The 24094-nt window shown below is 35.5% G+C and overlaps 1 protein-coding gene across 2 annotated transcripts in view; it reads right to left on the reverse strand.

Annotated features, from left to right (window-relative positions):
* SNTG1 (syntrophin gamma 1) overlaps positions 1 to 24094 on the reverse strand; it is a 153191-nt gene that overhangs the window by 64394 nt on the left and 64703 nt on the right. For both annotated transcript variants that reach the window (XM_084205527.1, XM_084205526.1), the window contains exon 11: positions 1637 to 1675. In XM_084205527.1, coding sequence (XP_084061653.1) covers positions 1637 to 1675 — 39 coding nt within the window. The remainder of the gene's footprint in view (positions 1 to 1636; positions 1676 to 24094) is intronic.

Genomic DNA, 24094 nt, shown 5'->3' on the forward strand with positions numbered 1-24094 from the left:
CGGCCTGGGAAGGAAGGCCGGAGCCCCGGCAAGGTGCAGGGGTGGAGGAGTCCTGGGATGGTTTGGGCAGCCCCCCCCTGGGAGAGAGGATGATAGAGACTGTGCAGGCTAGAAATTTGTTATCTTGTGCTGGGAGCACAGCCAGGAGGAGAAAGTGGGGGGGGGGCGGCAGGTGCCCAGCTGCTGCCAGCAGACCGGGCCGAGCTTTTAACCTTTTTGTGAATTTTTGGAAGCTTTAAAAACACTGATCCTCCCCAGCTGAGGAGTGAGAGGGGAAAGAGGATGAAGAAGAAGAAGAAGTTTGACTAGGTGAAGGAATGCTTGCAGATGAGAGTGCCCTAGGTGGAGGAGATGAGTGGAGTGGCTTTGGCTGGACTTTTCTCTTACACAGCCACGGGCGAAACCAAGTTCTTCTGATAATACAGAGACTGCTCCTTGGGGGAGGCGTTGGCTAGAAGCCAGGAGTGACAAGGCCGCAAGGAGAAGCGGAGAGAACAGAGACTGAGGGGGAGGGTGTGGTGGAGCCCTCTGCCTCCAGTGAAGGATCTCTGTTCCTGAGAACCCCAGGCCCCAGGGGAGAGAATATGGGGGGGACAGGCGTCCCAAATGGTGAGAGGCGGCCACTTCTTGGAACTGGGCAAAGCATTCTTAAAAGGACCTAAGGAGCAGTTTGGATCCATGGACAGTGGTGAGAGCGCTGGACATGGAAGGAAGATGGTCACCGCTACAGATTTTCTTCGGGCGGCTGCAGCGTGTGACATGGAAGCACTGGGGACTTTGCAGTGTTTTCCTGGGGAGGCCCATGGTGTGAGAGGAAGACTCCTCTCTCCTGATGAACTGGGGAGAGTGTGTGTGAAGGAGGGTATTGGACTGAGAATTGATGTGTTAGAGGGGATTTGTTTGTTGGAGAGGTGGGGGGAGAAGTGTTTTTGAAGATGTTTCCATTGTGGATTGTTGTGTGTAGTTTTCCCCTTTTCCCCTTTTGTGTCTATGTAGATTAATAAAATGTTGTCTTTTTTTTTTTCCTCCATTCCCAAGTTGGAGCCTGTTTTGTTCTGTTCCTGGGTCACATCTCACGGTAACCATTTTGGAAATCCAACTTTCATGGGGGCGCTGGCACTATGCCAGGGTCAACCCATGACACTAACATATACATACTTAACTGTACAGTGTACTGAGTTTTACCTTGCTTATTTTTATTCATATTTTGTTTAATAGTTCTTCAGATAATAATTTTTTATGCCTGCATTTGTCAATAGGCAAAAAAACCCCAAAACCATACATTTTCAGAATTTTGGAACAATGATTTATTCTGGTTAATTCTGTAAAAGATAATGATAACATTCCCCTTTTATAGTAAAATTCATAACACATAATCTGAAGAAAAGTATATATACCTGCATCAATTACGTAAATTTGAAAAGATTAGATATGTAGATATGTTCTTACTATGATCAAACACTCCAATTCCCTTTTTCCCTTTGAGCTGAGAAAGTAAAAACACCAAGGCACTCTCTAAAGAAAATCTACTGAGAATTCTTCAGGTAGAATAATGAACAGCTACTGCACAATTAAAGACAGTTCAAGTGAAAATTAGAATTATAAATTTAAAAAGCCCAAATGTTCTTTTTCTTACCTGCTGGTTTACGGGAAAATTCCTGTTGATTTTTTTAATCTATAAAAGTGAATAAAGAAATAGATTAATACTCAATCACTAGGAAGAAAAACAAAACAAAACAAAAACCCCTGGTTTTTAGACACATTTTTAAATTCTCCCTTTCAAATTATGGTTGCAAAAAAAAAAAAAAATCTCCTGCAGTAAAGGAACTGAAACCTTTGGCAAGTTCATTTGAACAATGGGATATTTCTGTGGTCACTGTGGTTCGTTCTGCTGTTTAGAATCCAGGAGAGGTGCATACACACTAAATTATTTCCAAATTCTGAAGCAGTATGTATTTTTATTTTCTTATTAGAAGATATAAAATAAACTAAAATAATTAACTCTAAATAAAATTATTTCAGAGCAACTTACAGCCATCCACCAAAGTCATCAAATGCTAAGCAAGTTCCTCTCCTTAAAGAATGATAAAGACTTGGGTTGGAACAGTTTTGGAAATATCACTTACTCTACCCTTTTATCCTGGGTGCAAAATCAAGTATGCAAAATCAGTTCTGATAATTGTTCAAGTAATTTTTTCTTAAAACATTCAACAATATCCTTAGGTGAAAAGTGAAGAGAAAACCAGGCTGAGACACCTAATTCAGGACAAGCCTCTGTTTAGCCCTGCAGTTCATGGACTCCATCTGAACAAACATTGCCAGCTTTCTGACACAAGTGTCCAATACAAAGAGAATTATGTGTAGAACATACCCATTCCTACCATTACTAGAAGAAAAATGTTGTTTTTTTAAGCATAAGCTCTGAAATCCTTTGACAACCAAGTAAATCTAACACATGCATTCAGGACAGATACCTAATGCCTAGAACAAAAAACATATATAAATTAAAGATATTGTCAACTAGGTCTCTATATGGAATGCAACTGAATGATCTGGAAAGCCCCAAAACCACAGTACAACATTCAACTGCTTTGACCAACCTACAACATCTTTTTAGAAGAAAAGAAGAATCACCACTGAATTTCCTCCAGTGTTTACATTATTGTTCCTTAACAACTACATGCAGAGATGTGAGTGGCAATGTGTTTTGCAGACTTCAGAACTAGGCTGCAGTGGCAAGTTTTTTGAATTCCTCATGCAAATACTGAGCAAGTGTCACTGACATCCCACAATTTTGCTATCAAAGGATAATTCCCACTGCCAAGAACACACTGACAAGCAATTTCAGTTGGTTTTCAAATGTATCCTCCATCAAAAGTGTCAGAAGATCATTTTTACCCTTCCTTCTTTCTTCAATGCCAGTTAAGGGGAAGCATTAGAGGAACAAGGACATTCAAAGGACAAAGAAATAGCATAAAATTAATCCATACAAGATACCAACTATCTAATATGATTTTTTTTTTAATAAAAAGCAGATAAAACCCACATTTTTTTGACCTAAAAAATACTTGAAGACTTCTGGGATTTATCCCTAAATCAAACATTAATTACTCCAGCATGATAAATTCTTGTTTGTGTTAGTAGAAACTATTAAAGTCCTTGGGAAAACCATGTATTTTAATCTAAGCAAGGACTACAGCTATTAGCCTGAAAAATTTAAGTTCTGAAAGTACAATGTTAAGAAAAAAAATTTCACTTTTCTAAACAAAATACTGAAAATATTTACTTAGTGGCAAGTTACAGTTATATATCAAATAATTTAGGAGTGGGTTTTTTTACTTCAAACACAGAGATTGCATTTTTTTTAACAAAGCAAATTAGGGGCATTGTGTGCTGTCAATGTTCTTCTGAAATGCAAATAGATACTTGAAACATCATTTTCTCATTCAAAAATTTCCAGCTCATTTTCTAAAATACAATCTAAGCACCTACGTTATGGGGTTGTTTTAACTGCTGTTATTTTGATTAATATGTTTTTCTTTCAGGTAAGAAGGTGATTTCTTGAAATGCATTATTTTTAATTCTTTTACAGAAACTTCAAAACTGCATTAAAAATTGTTCAAATCTACCTGAAACTAATAATTGTTAAGTATGACTAGTTTTAGGAACACCTAAATGTTTATCATTCATGTGCATCAATATCGAACATTACAGAGTAAAAAAGTTCAACAATTAGGCGGCACGCATCTGTTCTTCCCAGCGTGTTACAATGTATATTGAGAAAAATTTAATTTCCAGACCTAAATTATTTGCTAATTAAAACTTAAAAGTAAACATTTTCCAGAAATGAATAATAATAATAATAATTAAAAAATTACTTTACTGGTTATCTAAAAGAGAAATGTTGCTTCAGTCTTCCATAACTTTACTGAACTCCTTGTAATACTATGTGTTATTAAGCACAATCATAGCACACAGAACCATGTAACTGATGCAATTAAATAAAATTTGTTTTCACCAGTACAATACACTGCAAATATACATGAATGTAATATTTCTAAATAAAACACACCAGCAGATAATATACTAAAAAAACAGAGGCATTATGAGAATATTCTTTAGAAAGATGTGTTTGTAAGAGCAATTAAAAATCAGGAATGGCACAAAAGGAGACAAAAGAAGAAGCTAGGAAACGAACTCTTGTCTGAGAGGCAAAGACAATGTAGGCTAATTTGAAGTTAGCAAGAACTACCTGCTTCTGCTTCAAGCACAAAAACCCAGGTGCAGAGGGATGATATTCTATTCTGATTCAATTGCCATGAATGTAAATTAGGAAAAAAGAAATCTAAGAACACTATAGAGAAAGTAATTTGGGAACTGATGATCAATTCAAGGTGGAAAGAGGAAGAAGGAGGAAGGACAAATAAGGTCTCTGCAGTATCTTGCATCTGACAAGGAAAGAGATAAGAGGTGATAATACAAGACCAATAATGGTGGCATAGAAACATAGATTGGTTTAGATTGGAAGGAACATTAAAGATCTTCTAGTTCCAACCCCCTACCATGGTCAGGGACACCTTTCACTAGACCAGGTTGTTCAGAGCTCTACCCAGAGCTCTGGCTTTGAAAACTTTCAGGGATGGGAAGAACATATTTTAGTGAAAGCTATCAAAGATTTGTTCCAAATATAACTGATTGTTATGGTACAATGGTACCATATGGTACAAATACATTTTACTAGATATGCTCCAAAAATTCATCTCACAGTATGTTTGGACATCACAGACATGAAGAATACTGGGCAGGGAGATGATATGAAGTAGAACGTAATGAAAAATGTCCCATGGCCAAATTCAGTCATTTTTGTGCACTAGATATTGCAAACACAGATGGATATTTTCACAGTGATGGCTGTGCCTGCTCTGCAGAGGAAACAAACAAGAACATGGAACACAACACTTCTCAGCAGGAACACAAATGAGCAGGCCTTGGCTTCAGGTGTGCCCAATGATTACAAATGTTTGGGGCTTTTTAGTTTTTCTTATTTAAAAGTCTTCTTGCCAGAGAAGCAGTAATGCAGAAGAACACTGTTCCATATTATTATCTTTACCCATGAATTGTAGCCTATTATTGTTGCCCTCTGCTGAAATGCAGATGAATAAGCTCATAAAAGCTGGGTTTTAAATTTTCACATTCAGTTAAAACTGAACTGAATTGTTCACTCTGAGAGATACCATTTCAGACCTTCTAGGGGCCAATAGCACAGCAATATTTATTTTCAGTTTGGGGATTTTAAAGTGTAATTTGAAAACTACTATTTATTAGGGCTTTTTTTCCCTTTCTTACCTATTTATATTAATGAAATTTGTTATTCCAATTTAATCACAGGATCCCCATGAGATGACAAAGAAATGTATCTTTCAATAAGTATCAAGTACTCTTAAAAGAAGTAAGATCAAGAGATTCCAGGTTTCTCCAATCCTTAAAAATTTAAATAGAAGCAATCAGATGTTTGAAAACTGTATGTATACCACACTTGCTTCTATCCTATTTCATGATAAAGTCTACTATAAATTAGACTCAAAGTTCTAAAGGGATAATGGGAAAGATGATAAATAGACAAGTAAGATTCAGTCCTCTAGAAGAAAGAATAACAGAGTAGGTGTTGTTAGGACAGAGATCCTGACAGACCATTCCACTGGAGTACCTAGGGGAACAGCTACAGCAACATATGAAACAAGCGGGCACCAGTGTCTGCTCAGCCTTTTGCTGACTTAGGAAGTAAATAAGATACTCCCCACACTTTCACATATGATTTGATCTCTCATTTTCTTTCAGTGTGTAGATATCATATAATTTTGCAGGTCACAGTCATTTTCCAATTTAAAAGAACCTTTTATTACTTTAATTTACGCTAGCTGTTTTTATGGATTTCCCCAAACAATTTAGACTCTGTAACTTTCTCTATCAATTGTTTGCATCACACAACTGCTGATTCACATTCATTAACAGGTTATTAAAATAGAATAGCTTGAGAAGAATGTAAATTCATTACACAGTTCTGTCACTGTAGGACACGAAAGAACACACGTACACACCGCTCTCTAGGTGAGAAGAAAAAGAGGGTGTTTATTTTCTGACTCTATCATTTATAGTTTTACAAAGGTGACAGTGGATTGGAGGGTGACAGTGCCACCTCTCCACAGACACTGGTTTAGCCAACAGTCTATCACCAGTGTCCTCCTCCATAAAGAATGTAAACAATAAGTTGTTTTCAGAAAAGTGTGTGAGAAAGTTCTTCACAAAGAATGTCAATATCAGAAGGCCTTCTAGAAATCTCAAAAACCCAAGGTGACACAGTTCTTCATCTCATGCACAGAGATGAAGACAAGCAACAATACAGTTTGTACCATTGGGATGTTAAGTGATTTCAAAGAGGAAGCCAGATCATTAAAATTTGGAAGAAAACATGAGTCCATGCTGTGATAATCCTATGATAATTAATAAGAAAGAGTACATAACACTTCAAATTACAAGCTAGTCTTTCTTTCTGTCCTTGCTAGGTTTTTATTTACTCAATGGGATAGGTAAATTGTGGTAAGATTGTGAAATTTTGTTGTCCAAGAGTTTATCTGCATTGAAAGAATCAGAGAAGATTTGAAAGACGCATGCAACAACCCCCACAAAACACATCATATATTGGTGAATGCATTCAAATATATATAATTGCCTATAGAACAAATATAACAATTCTTGGTGCTGGTTTTGCAAGCTGCAGTAGATTTTAGAATTCACACTAAAAATCTGTATAAGCTAAGTTATGCAAAATGATCAGCCAATATGTTCTGGAAAATATGGGAGCATAGGAAGTATTTAATTCACATCTGCCTCTTGACCTACCAGTGATGGCACCATTCTCTGTTGTGTATTGATCATATTTAACCAGCTGAATGGTTCAAAGGATAAAAGATTGGGATTACTTCCATCATTCCTAGCATTTTCATGTCCTAGTTGGATTTTTGTCAAGACCCAGTGGATTGCAAACACACTCAGCCTGAAGGAGCTCAGCATCAACCTCCTTGAAGGAAGAAAGGGAAAAACTCCAGAATGTAGGAACAGTTACACAGAGGAGAGGCTTGATTCAACACTGAATAATGCATGAGCACAAGCATGACCTCTGCTTTCCAGTCTGTTCCTATAGATACCTGCAGGCTGAGTCATCCTCACTATGGTTCCTAGATGAGAACAAAAGTGAGAACCAAGATGATATGTTTCAGCTTATATAATCAATGTTATAAAATCTGTCTTGCTAGCAAAAAAATTTAAAAAGTGATCAAATATTTGTAAAGTTTATAGACAATGAGGACACAGCAGACATTATTTAGGAAGTCCCTAATCAGCTGTCTAAAGAAGTCCTAAAGTAGCAGATGGCTGGAAAGACATAAGGAAATAGACCTATTCTTTTGTTATCACCAGACACAGGACTAGATGGTTCTTTATTCTGGTACAGTTAAACAGTTCTCATGAATCATCTTAATCCATATGGAAGCTAAAGTGTTCCATTTTAATCCTATATAGGAGCAGAGCAAGAGAGGCCTGAGATAATCTTGAGGTCACATCTGGAAAGCAGAACTCTACAAGCTTCCTTTTAAATCCTACTGACTGCCTTTATTAGCCAGTTTTACAAAATAAGCAGAGAGCTTCCATGTTTTGGTGCGTTCCAATAAATGCAGGTATTTGATAAATACTTTTGGGAAGAACAAAATATAGCTAGTAAAAGTCAGGAGTGCACCTCCAAAAACAGAGAGGTGTTAAAACTTTTGAAAGAAAATATTTGTATATTGAGAGTTATTATTAATTTAGGACACATAAAAGTGCCATCTGAAATGTGATCACAAACCTGCATATTATTAAGCCTTTTTCTTTCTCACTTAAAGGGATTCAGTGATACATTGAACAGCACAAGCACAGAAGAAATGGATGGATATCAGAAACAAATACCAGATTTGTGCCTATTACACAGAAGCATAGTGAGAGCCCTAAGGACAAAACCACAAAACCTACTCTTCAAACATCTGTGATGTTCCAATAGGACTGAAATTAATTTTACTCCAATTAATTATTTTTTTAAGTGTTGTGCTTCTAGTTTCACTTGACAGATGAATGGTGTCACTTAATCCTGCAATATTTAACAGCCATTCCTAAAACTGGATGCCACCTTAATGACAATATTTCCATTGTGCCTCTTTAAAGAAGATACATGTGTTACAAACAGTTTTATAACAGTGAATATCCATAAATAAAAGATCAACAGCAACATGCATATTATTAGAGACACTGAAAACAAATTAAATCCAGGGGCTGAAGAAGCTATTATGGTCCCATCTGAAAGTGAGAGACATGTGTCTCTGTACTGAAGATATATTTGAAGGACTGTGAACAAGAAGAATTGAAAAGATATGAAAAAACCTGACCCAGAAGGAGACACCAGAATCATTGCTTCAGATAATGAAATGCAACTGGGTAATTGTGGCTTATATCATAATAGTAGTTGCTCACTGGAGTATGATTACTGCAGTATCAATCACACTAAGAGGTAAAAAAGCTGGTGTTAATTATTACTACAGAGCAAGGAAGCCATGCCATTTTTTCCAGCAGAAACCAGACTTAAACTGCTAAATTAAACTATTAAAAATTGATCTATATGTCTCTCCTGGTGTAAAATACCAGATTTCATTACCTCTTGATTTTTCAAGGCAATTAAATACTATAGATAAGCCCAACTTCAATTTTACTTTTCCCTTACCATTTCATTATAACTTAATATTTAGACAATATAATACCCACTATATAGTACTTAATTTCAAAATTTTTCACAGAATGACAGGGGACAAACTTCAGTAGTATCCACAGTTTATCTTATCCTAGTATTTCTGAATGCAGGCTGCAAGCACTGATATGAATTTGTTCGTTCTATGATAATATAGAAGAACAGCAACAGAGTCTGAAAAGCAACTCAATCAATTAAAGCTGTTTGTCGAACCCATTTGTACAGTCCTGCCATGATAAGTCTTTTAATGCCTCATAAGTCAATCTATTAGCAAACACACCTCTACTTAGCATTGGAAGTTCTCCTGATATTGAACCAGAGACTCCTTCCAGTTGCAGTTTAATACCGTTGCTTCTCATGTAATCCATCACAGAACCAAAGAACAAACTGCTTGCCCTTTGTGTAGTTTTTCTTAAGTTGAAACATTATTCTTTTCTTCAGTTCCATTTCACCCTGTATTTTCTTGCAAGTTCATGCAATTGTCAAAGAAGCCAGAGCCTATTTTGGTAGGCTACTTTTGCATATGAGCACTGAATGACACACATTTTTCCTGAATGACCAGGAGAACTGACTAGCACATTACAACAGCTCTGATCCTCTCAGCCTTCCTCCGAGAGTCTTGCAGCCACTTTTTATCTGCCTAGAGTGACACAGAAATGAGTCATGCCTGCATGAATGAGCAGTCCCAGGTAGCTGTCATTTGACTAGATGGCTTTGGCAACATGCCTCAGATTTAAGCTCCTGGTAGACAGAAGACTTCCCACAATATCAGGTCCAGACACTAGACCAAGGTTTTCATCACACACAGGGGTGAGTCACTCATGACCAACCTATACATCATTTCCTCACGGGAAGAATGATCCTTAATCTCACAGCTTTTCCAGCCTGCCAGGCTTCCATTTTATTTTTAATCCACTTTGTCATTAGGCTTGAAACTTCAGCTCCTGTGGGCAGCATTTTAATGCATAACTGCCTGAGGAGGGATCATTTCCCTATGAAGAAAATCTGTGAGTTGAAATATCTTGTTAGCTTGGTTTTCCTCAGTCACAGTAGGTGCTATAGTAGATCTTCATGGCTTGTTACCAATCACCTTCTCCACACCCCCACTGCAGATTTCACCCTCTCTGTCAGCTTTCCTTTGCAATTTCTTTAACTACTTCTTAAGAGATTTCACCAGCACATACGTTACAGCTGAGGCATCTTCCTCAGCCTTCTTTGGGAAGGGAACTGCAAACCATAACTCCTACAAATTCAGTTTAAGATTTGGATTTAGACATCTATACTTTTGGTCCCCACCTAAAGTTTCCAACTGAACTGTTAGCAAGTATTGGAAGAAAAATACATCACAACCCAACTGACATTTTCATCAGAGGTTTGCTCTGTATATGTTGTTTGCTGAAGGTCATTACTCTCCTTTTATTCCTTACCCCTAAAAGTCCTATCCACAGCTTTTGAGCCACTTCTTTACCAAGTCAAATGGCTCCTTTCCTTTTAGGTCCCTCTTTCCAACCTGGTCTTTTCATTCTGACTGGAATGAAATAGAGTAAAGCAGTTTGTTGAAGACTGCAACAAAATATATTTTGTTCCTCTGCCCTCAGTCCGTAGACAATCTACTGATCTTGCTCATGAAGAATTAACAGTTTTTCAAGTTTGCATTGTTTCAGGATTCCTCAATTTTGTACAGATAATAACATTTGCAGTTCATATTCCAGCATTTAATATGACAAAAGGGGTAGTAAAAGAAAAGAAGAAAGGAGGAATTTTATACCATCACATAATATACAATTGTATATAAAAGACAATTAACTGCCTTGACAGAACCTAATAGAAATGTAACTAGTGATTTTTAAAATACATTTAACTTACACCACAGCACTCCAGTCTAACTGAATTCCTGATGTCAAAATTCATTAAATTGGCCAGTTGCCAGTATGCCTTTACCTGAGGCAACAAAGCTAAAGAGGTTTTCTTTAGTCTTTACAGGTATTATATCTTCCATCCCTCCTTAATCAACCCATTCATTTACTTTAGTTTGAGTGGATTAAAAATAAAATTATAGAAACATCTTGTCTTTGTTGTGTTATGTCACATTTCACTTCTTCTGTCTAAAAGAATTACACAATTCTATTCTCTTGAAGCTCTCAGGAATAACAGCAATATTTATGACAGGACCAGATAAACTTCTTGTAAGCTAAAAAAAGCACTTGTTATTACATTACTTAGATAATTTGCTTGACATAAGATGAAACAGGTGTTGAGAATTAGGTTGACATGATAATAAACTTGGTATCAACACAATTGCTAAATTTTATATTACAAAAGAAAAAGAAATTTCATACGTAAGATCGTTATAAACACCTGAGTTTTTCAGTACCTGTTTTTGCTGGAAGCTCCCTTTTCATCTGTATAACTGATCATTTTAAATTTCACTTGAAACACTACAAAATTATTTTGTAGTGCTTGTATAGTTAAAAGTCATGTCCTCATATTTCATAAAATATACCCTGCCCCTCCTCCTTATATCACTCTACTCTGTATTCAGATTAATCACAGACTCACCCTAGCACTGTATTCAGTTATACCCTGAGCTGACTTTTAATGAGAAACTCTTTTGCAATAAAGCTTCCAGATTGCCATAAAGAGGAAAGATTGGACTCTCCTTAACCTTATTTCTCTTAACAAGCTGCTGAGCCATTAGCTTAAAAAGACTTGAATTTCATTCCCTTCTAAGGAAAACAGTGCTCTCTATTGATCTCCAATTTCACCTCATAACTAAGAATTCATTAAAAAATAGCATGCAAAAATCTCTGTAAATATGGGTTTTCTCAAGTATCTTTTGGTATTTCTGAAAAGAAATGCTCAAATACTGATCAATATGGTCAAATGCAAGTGTAAAGAGCTGTGTGTCAGTGGGACCATGGATGAAAGGTAGGCCTGAAGATTTTCTCAAGGGAGAAAAAAGAGTAGGGTAAAGATTTTTGCACAAATGAATTAATTTTCATCTCAGACTTTTTTTTTTTTCCATTCTTCTTTGAGAAGTGTGTTAAAGGACCGTTAAATTTTAACAATATTGTTAAACTGACACTAGTAATAGATGACATATTTTTCTTGCTTTGGATACAATCTTTTAATCCTTAAATAGGAAGAGGTATAATAGTTAAGATCAAAGGGAATTTCTTGAACCTCTTATAAACTTCCAATTTATTGGCATTAAGAATGGCGAAGACAGGCACTAAGGATGTTACAAGCAAATTTATAGATGACTTTTACTTCAGTGTGCCTTTTGGACAGATTTCAGAACAGCAACTCCCTCTCTAATTACATTTCAGCAGTAAAGGAGATTGTTTAGTCAAAAGTATAGATTTTTGCTCTATCAGTAGTTCTTGTAGTTCAAACATGATTTAGAGCGGGTCCACAGAAGGGCCACAAAGACAATCAAAAGACTGGGAAGCCTGCCATATTAGGAAAGGCTGAAAGAACTGGGATTGTTCAGCCTTGAAAATAAAGGGGTTAGGGGAGACCTTATTACCATGTTCCAGTATTTAAAAGGTGATTGCAAAGATGGAGACTCCCTTTTTACGAGGAGTCACAGGGAAAACACAGGGGTAGTAAGTACAAGATACCCTCCAGGAGATTCTGATGAAACACAAGAGGAAAATTTTTGATGAGAACCATCAGCCACTGGAATAACCTCCCCAGGGAAGCAGTGGATTCCCCAGCTTTGGATACTTTAAAGATTCACCTGAATGGGGTTTTGGGCATTTGGCTAGACTGTGCCTTTGCCAAGAAAGACTGGATCAGACAATCCTCGATGTCCCCTTTGAACCTGATATTCTAAGATTCTATAATGCCATAAGCTAATAAATACAAGTAATACTATCCCACATTTTCAAGATACCAAGATGTGTATATTTCTCTAAGTTTCAACATTAAAAGCAATATCAGAGGAAGAATTGTCCTCATGACACTTAAATTACAGGAATCTTTTTTTTTTTTTTTCCCCACAATGTCTTCTCTTATTACTTTAGTGAAGTTCTAGTTGTCTATTATGGACATTATCTTTCCTGAAAGAAAAGGGCACGTGCACACTTACTGAGAAAATTACTCCAGCACTATAGTTAAAAGAAAAATCAGGAAACAAATGATTCAACAAAGGTATAATGGGCATAAGTAGAACATAAAAGCTGTAATTTACAATGAAATGCTTATGTCAAGCTCTAACAAAAACAGATGCTGTGTAATAAGTAAAATTGTATGAAGTTACATTATTATATATTGTCACAATGAGAGAATTAACTGCATAAATTTAACATTATAATAAAAAACTTAAAATAGTAATATATATAAAAATGGTGTGTAATTTTAAGAAATTAGAACTGAACAAAGCAACTGAATATCTGATTAGTATCATGCCTATTCATAAAGCATTGACTGCTGTGAGAGCATATGCTCAAAGCCAAAGAAGAGAATCCCAAAGATATATGAAAGCAGCAATTCCATCAAATACAGAATTACTCTTTCAGCATGAGTACCAACTGTTCCTAGCAGTAATTAGGTGGATGTTAACACACACATCACAATTTGCAAAAGATTTAGTTTCGAGCTGGTCACAACTGAAAAAAAAACCAGTAATGAAATAAAGCTATATGAAGAGAGTTTTTACTCTGAAACCATATGTACTGGTTGTTCTGTGCCACACAAAATTTATAACTTCTACTTTACTGCTATTTATTCATCTAGAAACTTCCTGTACTTAGCAAATGGATTTAGAACAGAGGCTCAGTCTCCCGAAGGCTTTAAGTAATGTAATGAGGATGTACTTAGAATTCATATATCTAAAATGCTTTTCACTAATGTATACCTAAGGTTTCTGAGATGATCTGACTTTATTCAAGATTGCATCATACTTATCAATGACAACAATCATCTGTTTACAACTGACCTTTTGAATAAACTCTGATAAAAAGAACATTCAATATCTTCCTTTCTTGTCACTGTCTGCCAATAATTTTCTTTTCAAAATGGAGTCAACCAACCCTTTTCTTCTCCTCTCTGTTATTAATGGTATATATCAAAACTATTTGCACTCTTGCTGCTTGCCAGCTGAGGAGATCTCATGTTGTCCTATCATGTTTCTGGTTCTACATAGACAAGGGATATTTCCCAAACCCACTCTTAGTTACAAATTCTACTGTGCTACTTATTTCCTCTGTTTTGGGACACTAAAGAGTTAATCTTAGCCATGACACTTCCTTTTCTTTCCAGTGGATAAGTACAGTATGCATCTTACAGAAAATACGGCTGTCTATTCATATGTGAAAATGTAAAAGAAGTTATTTAGCACTGGTAACACTGTATTGGTGGACTCCCTTGTGCTCTACAGGAAATATGAATGAAATAAAAGGAGTAAAACACAGAGACAAAGAATACAAAGAGCTCATAAGAAGCTGATAAGAGACTGATAAAAAGATTGGCACTATTGAAAATAATCCCTTTATTAATATGAACTTTTTTATGCTGAAAGGGTAATCTTTCTAGAGCTAAAGGTTGTCTATTCAAATCTAAAAGGAAAAAAAGCATGCATCAGAGTTGTAGTTTCACAACATAAACCCAACATGGCCAGTGAAGCTGCACAGACAAGGAATGAGGCAAGATGGTTCCTTTTTTATTTGCTGATGATCTGGTCAAGATGCAAACTGCCTCCTAAGTCACCCCACTGTAAAGACCGAGTGGTATTATTATCAGGAGTAAGTAGGAAGTTTCCATGAGTTTGTTTCTATGCTTTTTTAAAAAAATGTAGGCATAAAACAAATAGGATGTGATTTATTTTGGTTTGGTCTATGACCTTACAAAAGTAAAGGGAAGTGGGTTTTGGATCAGAAGACTAAAGAGAGGTCAGATAGCTGTAATTGCTTTAAGCTGGGTTTGGCATGCAATCTATTCAGCTATGTAAATTAAAAATTATTTTACTGGTACAGCCGTGTTCTAGAGTTCTAGTTGCTATTTGAACAACAGGGAATACTCTTCCTTTAATTCAAATTGCATACTCTGTTTTCCTGATTGCTGCTTATTATATTTTTGAGATGAAAATGCTGTTTATGGTTACTGTTTGGTAAATGAATGAGCTAATAGCCATACTGCTGCAGCAAGAGTAGTTAGCTTAATTGAGGTGGAGACATACATTGCTAAATAGTTTGGAGAGGTATACTGACTATCTCGTTAAGCACATAACTTAAAAAATAATCTGTTTAAAACAGCTTGTCAACAGCCTCCTAGGATTTGGCTTGCTATAATATTTTAAAGTATAGTTTATGTTTACACAGCAATAAAAAGATACATTTATGTTAATCTGGTGCAAAAGGAAATAATTCTGATATCAAACATGAATACACACTGTGATTTATCAATTATTTAAAGAGTAACAGGAAAAAAAGGTTAGCTTCACAACTCTATAGGGGTTATGTCAGTCTAAGGACATATTTGTTCTTGTGAAACACTCTATTTATGATGTAAAAAAAGAAAACCCTTTAAAATTAATATTGCTACAGTTACAAAATGAGAAAAACAATTAAATGGAATGCACATACTATTTAAATATAAGCTTGAGAAGCCTCTTGTGTTTTGTTTTTTTTTTCCTGGCATAGAAAAAAATAATTGGAAAAATAATATATTCACTCCCTGTAACATCTTCATCACATAAAAATATGTACAGGTGAAAGCCCAAACATCAATGTAGTCATTAGTCACTTGTATTCAATTTAATAATTATAAAGCAAATGCCCTTCATATTTGTTTGTTTCATATTTGATTTGTTTCATATTTGATTTGTTTCATAGATGATTTGTTTCATATTTGCAGTTGCATTTCCATGATTCCTCTTGTAATAAAAAACTTCATGACCTTCTTTGCAGATATCTGGAATATCTCAGGAAAACTCATTTCAACACCTCAGAACACTTCATTGAAGTCACTAATAGCATTAATACATTAAATGCGATCTGAAACAGTAGAACAGATATCTGAATGTCAGGTCTCTTTGTCTCTTGGGCAGAACATTTCTTTGTGAATGGTCCTCATTAAAAGTATAGTCACAATTCTGTGGACATTAACTCATAAAATGCACCTTCCTAAAGGTTTTGAGGATTAAACTTTATGTTCTTTTTTTTTACTTTCTAGAGAGAGTTTAGGTTATTCAACCATTTTGCTTGCACAATGTTTTGATTACCTCCCTCCTCCTCCATGAATGGGAACCCTCAGTTTATATTTTTCATAATGCATACATGAGAAGAGAAACATTTTTTCCCTTCTGAACAAAATAGTAAAGCAGAGCAATGGATGCTAGGAGTTCTTCTAAATCTACATGGCTGCTGTAGGCTGGTATTTGAGTGAAGAAATATTAAACAAATATATATTTAGAATCACCCAGTAAAACTTCTATCTTCTCTATGCAAAATGAATGCTATGAAAAGGCTATAATTTTCCCCAGGTACATCTGCACCTGGGAAGGGAAAACAGCAGCTACAATAAATGGGAATGCAAAGAGGAAAAGAAAAGCAACAAATAGTTTTATTTACACCCTTTTATTTTCAGCAATGAATGAGTCCATTGCTCATGCAGACCAAAACATTTTGCATCAATCTGACTTCCCCGAAGCTGATTTTTTCACACAAATTATGCCACAAGTTAAGCAGTCTAAACACTCCAAAATGGTGTGGAACACTTCCTGAGGTGAGAGAATCTCAAGAAGTATGGATTTTAACTTCTTCTCAAAACCTGAGAGACATTCTCATTAGTTCTTAGAACTTCAGGGAATTGCAAACGACGACAGAAGAAGGGAAAGGGGTAAAGAAGGCTTATCGGAGTACAACATTCACAAATACAGAAAATCCCCAGCTGCTAAGTTAAAGACATCTACATCATCCTATTTTTGCTGATCTTGCTCTTTCATGGAAAACTTGGCTGCAGAAATTTATGTGGACTTTTCTCATCCTGCTTATATATACACTATGTACCCAGCCTTTCAGTTGTGCTAAAAGAGCTGTTCGTGGGACTGCACTGTTTATAAAACCAGAGAACTATGTTGAGTTAAAAATCTGCAAAAATAAAATCTACCCTGTAGCATAGGGAGTAAAGTGTCCCATTTGGTCATAGCAGGTAATACCAGAGCAGCCATCCAGGATATGGGAGCTACAGTACTCAGGCTGCAGGAGATAAGTGTTTATCTGCTTCACTTAATATTCCTACTGGTTGAGTCCCACCAGCCAGCATAGATGAGCCCCCCTGTCAACAGAATTTTTCATGTGGCTCTATGGAGAGCAGAGAGAAGAGCCTCTGGAAGGAGCCCTGTGCTGTCCCTGGAGATCCTTTGGCCAGCAGTGAGGCAGATGGCATCAGGCTGCAGGCACAAAGTAGCACAGAGAGCTCCTGTCTCTCATGTCAGGGTGACTCTACCAACCTGTGGGCTATTATGCTAAAGGACCCTCTTGCCATTTCCTGTTAGACATGGGAGAGGTAAGTATTTAATTCAAGGAGATGGAATCACCCTCTGGAGATATCTTCAGTCTTTATATAGTTAATGGGATAGAAGTAACTGCCTATGTTAGGAGGATGAGTTCACTTCCCTCAACTCTTAAAGACATTTTTTAAATATCCCTTCATTATACTGGGAGATTGGGTGGAGAGGATCTTGCTTTTTAGGGACAAACAGCTACCATTTCTGTCACATTCCTTAATTCAGCTACAGTAGAAAGCAGTTATAAAAAGAGAAGTCTAGTTCCTTGGCAATCAGATACCAGAGAAGAAGAAACTCCTTTAACAATGTTAAATCGACTGAATTATGTGAGAAGCGCCAGCATGTTGACACACCGCAGGAAGTTTTTCATCCTTTTTATTACTTTACAAAATTGCTTTAGGAAATAAACACGGTGAAAACAATATTTTCTGCTAGGCAGGTAACAGATTTTTCCCTGGAGTAAACAGCCATAAACTCGTGTGTTTGTTCACCAACAGACTAATAAACATTTTGGAATTTGGACATGTACTATTTTACTTTGGTTTTTTATCAAGATTTGTCATCTGTACAAGCAGGAAACTAATGAAAAATGCAAATGCATCACATCTACATAGATTTGTTGCACATCTTTAAACCTACCTCTGAACAATGTGATCTATTATTTGAATGGTCAGTGTACAATGGGAACAGTGGGCTAAAAGGACACTTTTTACCGTTTGTGAGATTTCAATGCATCACACTGGAAGAGAAGTAGAATATCTATTAGTAATTAGAATTATAAATAAGGTTTTTCTTCTGACTTTTAAGAAGTAGCCTTATGAATACAACTGGAATTATAATGTGGATAAGCTGAATTGTGTATCAGCATTGACCTTCCATCACCTTTCTGCTAATACAGCTGAAAGCAAGTGTAAGGATAAACACAAATCAAATTATCCCCCAGTTGCATTTTATGTTGTATTTTATGATACTGAACTATTAAGTAGTCACAGGTGAGATGGACAGGCATTCTTTAACTGCCTGGTTGCCTTCTTTCCAGCAATATTTTAAGATTTCTTCATTCTGTGTGTCTAAAAATTAGTAACTGTCTTTCCTATCACGGGAGGTCTCATATAAAAGAATTTAGGATCCTGTTATGTACTCTTCAGCACATAGAGTACAACTTGACAAACTACCCAAACATAACTGGTAATTGGCTCATAAAAAAAGCAAAATTGGGGAATAAGAATTACATGATTACATGCATCAAATATTAAAATATATATTCATTTTAATATTTATCAAATATATGTGATTAATTCTGAGACATTGTTTTATATAGTAAAGGATTGCAGGCTTCTGAGACATTATTTTATATAGTAAAGGATTGCAGGCTTTATTTCAGAAAGACATGGAGCAACAAAGAGTTGTTTCATACAATTTTTATAGGCAAAACTTTTATCAAGTGATTTCATAAATGCAGTAAAGAAAAATTTCCTTTGATTCCCTGTACTAGAGTTCTTGATTGGTATCATTAGGCAAATGCAAAATTGTCAAAAAAATTTGTAAACAATTAGAAAAAAAAGGAGAAAAGCAGAAATCTTCATACACTCGTTATAAACTGTTCAAAAAGGTACTAATTCTCAAAGGAAATTAATAGTTTTTCAGCACAGTAAGTCAGAGAGTACCATGCACGGGGAAATGAGAATGAAACAAGGTGCTTCATTCTCAGTTTTTCAAGCCTGACTTCATGACCTCAATGACAGCCTGAAACAAGTTTTGGATGTAATTATCTCATTCTCTGAAATAAACAAACTGGTGAGAAGAACCAACAGAACCTTGCAATCCTGTTGGTGCCCACACAGGCGAGCAGCTTCAGACATCTCAGACTTCCCCCACAGGTGTTCGCCACTTAACTACCCTAGGTAATTTTTGGAGATAAAGAACTTGTCACAGAGTTTCAGAATACCTTTTGTTAGCAGAGAAATGGCAAGTCCAATGGCAATTTGGGGCTCATTTCCTCTGCAGTTTAGAGATCATTTGTTGTTTTGCCTCTATGGGTTTATTTGCTCTAACCTCTTAAATCTGTCCTGGAATGGCTGGAATCCCTCTCTTCTACCCCACACCTCTTCCTCTGACTCCATTCTGTTCTGCAGGCAAATAAAAGCTGTGCACTACTTCAATGCACTTGCTCTCTATGGCACTTTATGAAGCAAGACAACCAAATGGAGAAAGTGCTTTCAACACATTAGGCTTCTAATAACGTATACCCTCAGGTGTTTTATAGCTTTTGAGTGCATTTAAATTTCTTTTCATTCTTTTTATCTTTTAATTCTCTGGTTGTGGAAGAAAGGAAGAACTTCTGATGTAGCCACCTTTAAAAATGTATTTTAAAAGTGACTAAGAGGAAATGGATGTCAAAACAAGATAATATTGCTTTAAATATGAATAATTATATTTGTGTTTGTTTTGGGGTTTTTTTAAAGATAGCAAAAAGAAGCAACACAAAAAGAAAGGTCATTATTGTCTAGCCTCCCACTTCCCAGTTGCTATTTTATCAACAGCAGCTTGTGATTCAACATCACTTTTAACACATTCTTACTGAAAATAAACCAACAGTGGAATATTGAACATTTTACTACAACAAAAACTAGGTTACAGTAGCTGTAAATCTCCAGCTGCTACTGAAAGGGCAGCATGGCATTTTGGCATTAAAGGGCAACTTATAATGAGTCCTTTTTTCTTCCATGTGTTACCTCTCTGCAAACCCCCAAATGGCTCACCCTTATTCCCAGTTAGAGTCCTATTTCCTTTCTTCTTGTCATCATTTTCTGCCACTTAAAACCAATCAAGAGATGTTGCCCCATTTTGGGTTTTTTCCCCCTAAATGACAGGTTTCTTGTTACCTTTCACCTGGGTGGAATGTTGAGAGCAAGTGTGACATTCCTCCAAAGTGTCTTGCCACTAAACAGATCATAGTTTTTATTATAATGTGTGAACTTAAGCCTTCAATAATAATGGAATGAGGGAAGAGAAAGAGTCTCAGAGCTTCATATAAATCTGCAGAGAATAAAGAACATCTTGAATGTTGCTTTAATTAAAATACTAGTACAAGGCAAAAATTTTATTTGACTCCATACAAAAGTGGATAAATCAAAGGGCAGGGATTCTTTACTAAGTGAGAGAATCATATATAAAACTGCAAAAATATTCTCTCTGCAAGAATGCTGGGGTTTTATTTGGGTTTTTTTAAAGATTTACATTAAACTGGTAAATTTAAAAGGAAGGACTTTTGATTGTATTGACTCTAGGGACATTGCTTCTCCAAAATTGTATTTTAGAGTTCTATACAATACAAATAGAGATAATATTTTAATCAGATATTAAAGACCACTACAGAAGTTGTGCACTTGTATACAGCAAAACAAAAAAGTTATTATTAAAAATAACATGAATAGATGTAACATTTTGGAAAGCACAGAAAGAAAATTTAATTTACTTATCATAAGTACTTCAAGTCTACACTGTATATTCCAAAGAAATACTGCAAGACTGCATGTCTTTATGATGAGTGCTGTCACCATAATCAGAATGTGTCATAACAAATACTCCAACAATGAAGACAGAAGTTTCTTGCAACAAATTTCCCAAATAATTCTGAAATAAATATTCTTGAAGAAATATTTCTCAAAGAAATATTCTTTTCTTGCACTGTTTTCCTATTTGCCTCATTGTCCTTTAGACTCAATTATATTATAGAAATGCAGAAGAAACACTGGGGAAACAGCAATACAGTTTGGCAAGACTTAGATTTCTTTGCAGCTAAATCAGTACATTTAAGAGGGTGAAAAATTATCTACAATTCTTTAAACAAGGTACAAATAAAAAGTTTTCAAAATAAGACCCACCTCAAATAGCCAAAAACATAAGTAAATATCAGACACGGCCATATGTAACACTTGATAAAAGTGACATAGAAACAAATGTGGTTTTAATTGTGCACCTTATAACAGTCTACATTTTTTAATAAGTGAGGAACAACAGGAGTGGATTCATGTTATGTAATCCTGATGCTGCACTGACTACAGTTATTCATGCAGATCTACATGCCCTAAGAGAATGATACATGGAGAAAAATGGCGGTAGTATGTTACAGGTGTATCAAGCACTGGTTTTTAAATTTTCCAAGAGAGACCCTAATATCAGTACTGGAATGACTATCTGTATAATCTTCCCTTTGCAAGGTTGAGAATGGAATGCAGAACAGAACTCAAAGTGTCTCAGAACACTGTGACCACCTGAATGGCTAATACTGCTTTAAAAAGTATTGAATGTATATTTACTTAATAATGAACAATTTATCTGAGTATTTGTGTCATGGGAAATGTGAATCATGTATGTAAAACTATTCTATTAGCAATACTTTAAAGACTTCCTATAATTCTCTCTTGTTTTGGCCTTCATTTTATAATGCTTTCAACTTCTAAATTACTGAGAGTATTTGATTTTTGCACTACTACAGAACACAAGAGATTTGATACTAATGTTGGTATTTTTGGATTTTCTTAAAACACGCATAGCTGAGCAACCAAAAAAAGATCAATATTATTGTAATACACAGATCACAGGATATTTAAGAGCATATAATCCCTGAAAATTCAAAAATTACTAAAATTGGAGCTTTCTGAATGGCATGCCATTGTATTGTAACTAAAACCCTAAAATATTAAATTTGTTTACTTCACATGAGTGATATCGATTTATTAATGTAATATAACATTCTGCAGTATGTCCTTACTGTGGTAGCATCCACCAGAAAAAAAAGAAACATGTTCAACGAATTTATTTCAATAGTTTGTTTACACTGAATGTAGTCCTGTGATATTTTATTCTTCCTATAAGTTGAACAGATTGTACTAGTCTAATCAGTTTTTTTTCTCCTGTTTTTCACTCTTTGTCTCCTCTTCTACCAAGTGACTTAAATAATCCCTGTACCCAAACTTAGCCATTGTAAAGATAAGGTATTATAATTTTCTTTTTCTAGTGGAAGTGAGTTCATTTTTTTTCTTAGCAGCAGTTTCTTTCACTAGGCACTACTTTCTAAGCCCACTGAAAAAGTTCAATTGAACTTTTAAACTTTTCAGAACAAAGGCTTAAGTTCTGGAAAACACACCCATTGGGCCAATACCCAGTTTGTAGACATCTTCATGCTGGCTTTCATGCTATTGCTGGGCTTCTACCATCAACTATGTATGCCTCATTAATTTCACAAATGCTATTTTTTATCCCGAAAAATGCAATGTAATGGCATAAAATGAAGTTACTGTGAACTAAATCATGTAAGATCTTGTGGATATTCTCAAGATAAGCTTAAAACTTTTTGCCACCTCCTGCTTAGAAACTTTACCTCGGCTGCCTGTCATTCCTCTCTGACGAGGCTCGTGTTGTTTCTTTGCTGTCAAGCGCTGGCTCCAAGGTAAAAAGCAAAAATGTGTTGCTGTTGTAGTGTTTTTCACAGAAATTATGGAAGAGGAAAGGGAAAAGAACTATTATTGCCCTCACTATAGAAAAGTCTGCCACAGAGAAAGCAATGGGCAAGTGACAAATACTGAGTTGCGAGGATAAATCCCCCAAAATTCTATGAAGCTATATCATAGAAGTGGCAAACTCAAATGTATTTTTTCATTATTCTTTTGTTAAAAAGACCCAAAGTGTCTGACTTCCATTGTACTAAAGCCATTAAAAAAATTGCCTTTAAATTTCCTGACAATAGTAGCAAATGAATTAGGGATGTATTGGCAACTGGTGGTTCTTTAGAGAGCACATGGTTTTGGATTATTTTCTTAGACTCTTCCAGAGTGTAATTTCTTTAAAAGCTACTTGACCAATTGGATACTTTCATCCTAAATTTCTGTAACAAAAGAGATGTAAAGGACTAGAAATCAGTATCAATTATCACCTAACTTAATACAATGAAAAAGTTCATGGAAAGGTAAATAGTTCATAGCTGCATTGAACAACTGGATTGAAAATTCCTGCTTGAAGCATTAGCAAGAAAAGAAACAGCAGCTTTTTCCTTTTTTAAATGGCTTTGGCCAGCCATCCTAATTGGCAACAAAAAGATATAGAACCTCATCAGTTCATAGAGGAATTAGAGTTCCCAAGCCCAGCTTCAATTTAGCAGATTCAGATTTCAGCACATTAACTTCAGTATCAGGATTGCTTAGATGAAAAGTTTGGGTTTAATATAACCCTTCTGTTTTTTGAGGGTAGTGATAAAACTGGTGAATTTTTAACACTGGTGCAATTCAAGTGACTAAAGTTGGAGAGGAATCCATCTTCAGAAATGAACGATCCTTATAGATTCATCACCTCATCAATTACAGTGTGATATTAAGTCACTCCCAGCAGTGCATTTATATAGTCTGCATTTTGGTTGCATACAATTATACAACCCCATTCATGCTGTGTAATTTTAATGTATTTCACCTTATATGAAATATGAGCTTCTTGGGACCAAAAGAAATTAAAATACCAGTATCACTCTCAGTATCCTTAAAACACTAGAGGATGCTCGTGCTAACCTCCTGAAGATGAAGAAGAGTGCATACCCAAGCTTTGTCTGTTAAAGATAATCTGAAATAAAGCAAACTACATCAGTCAGCACATGGTTTTTTTTAAATCTCTTCTTAAAAGTCAAAATATAATTTCTATATCTCTGCATTAAAATTTTAACTAACTTTTTGCATAATAATATGAGTTCTAGCTTGTAT

The sequence above is a fragment of the Fringilla coelebs genome (genome assembly GCF_963513975.1).
Source record: "Fringilla coelebs genome assembly, chromosome: 1".
NCBI lineage: Eukaryota > Metazoa > Chordata > Aves > Passeriformes > Fringillidae > Fringilla > Fringilla coelebs.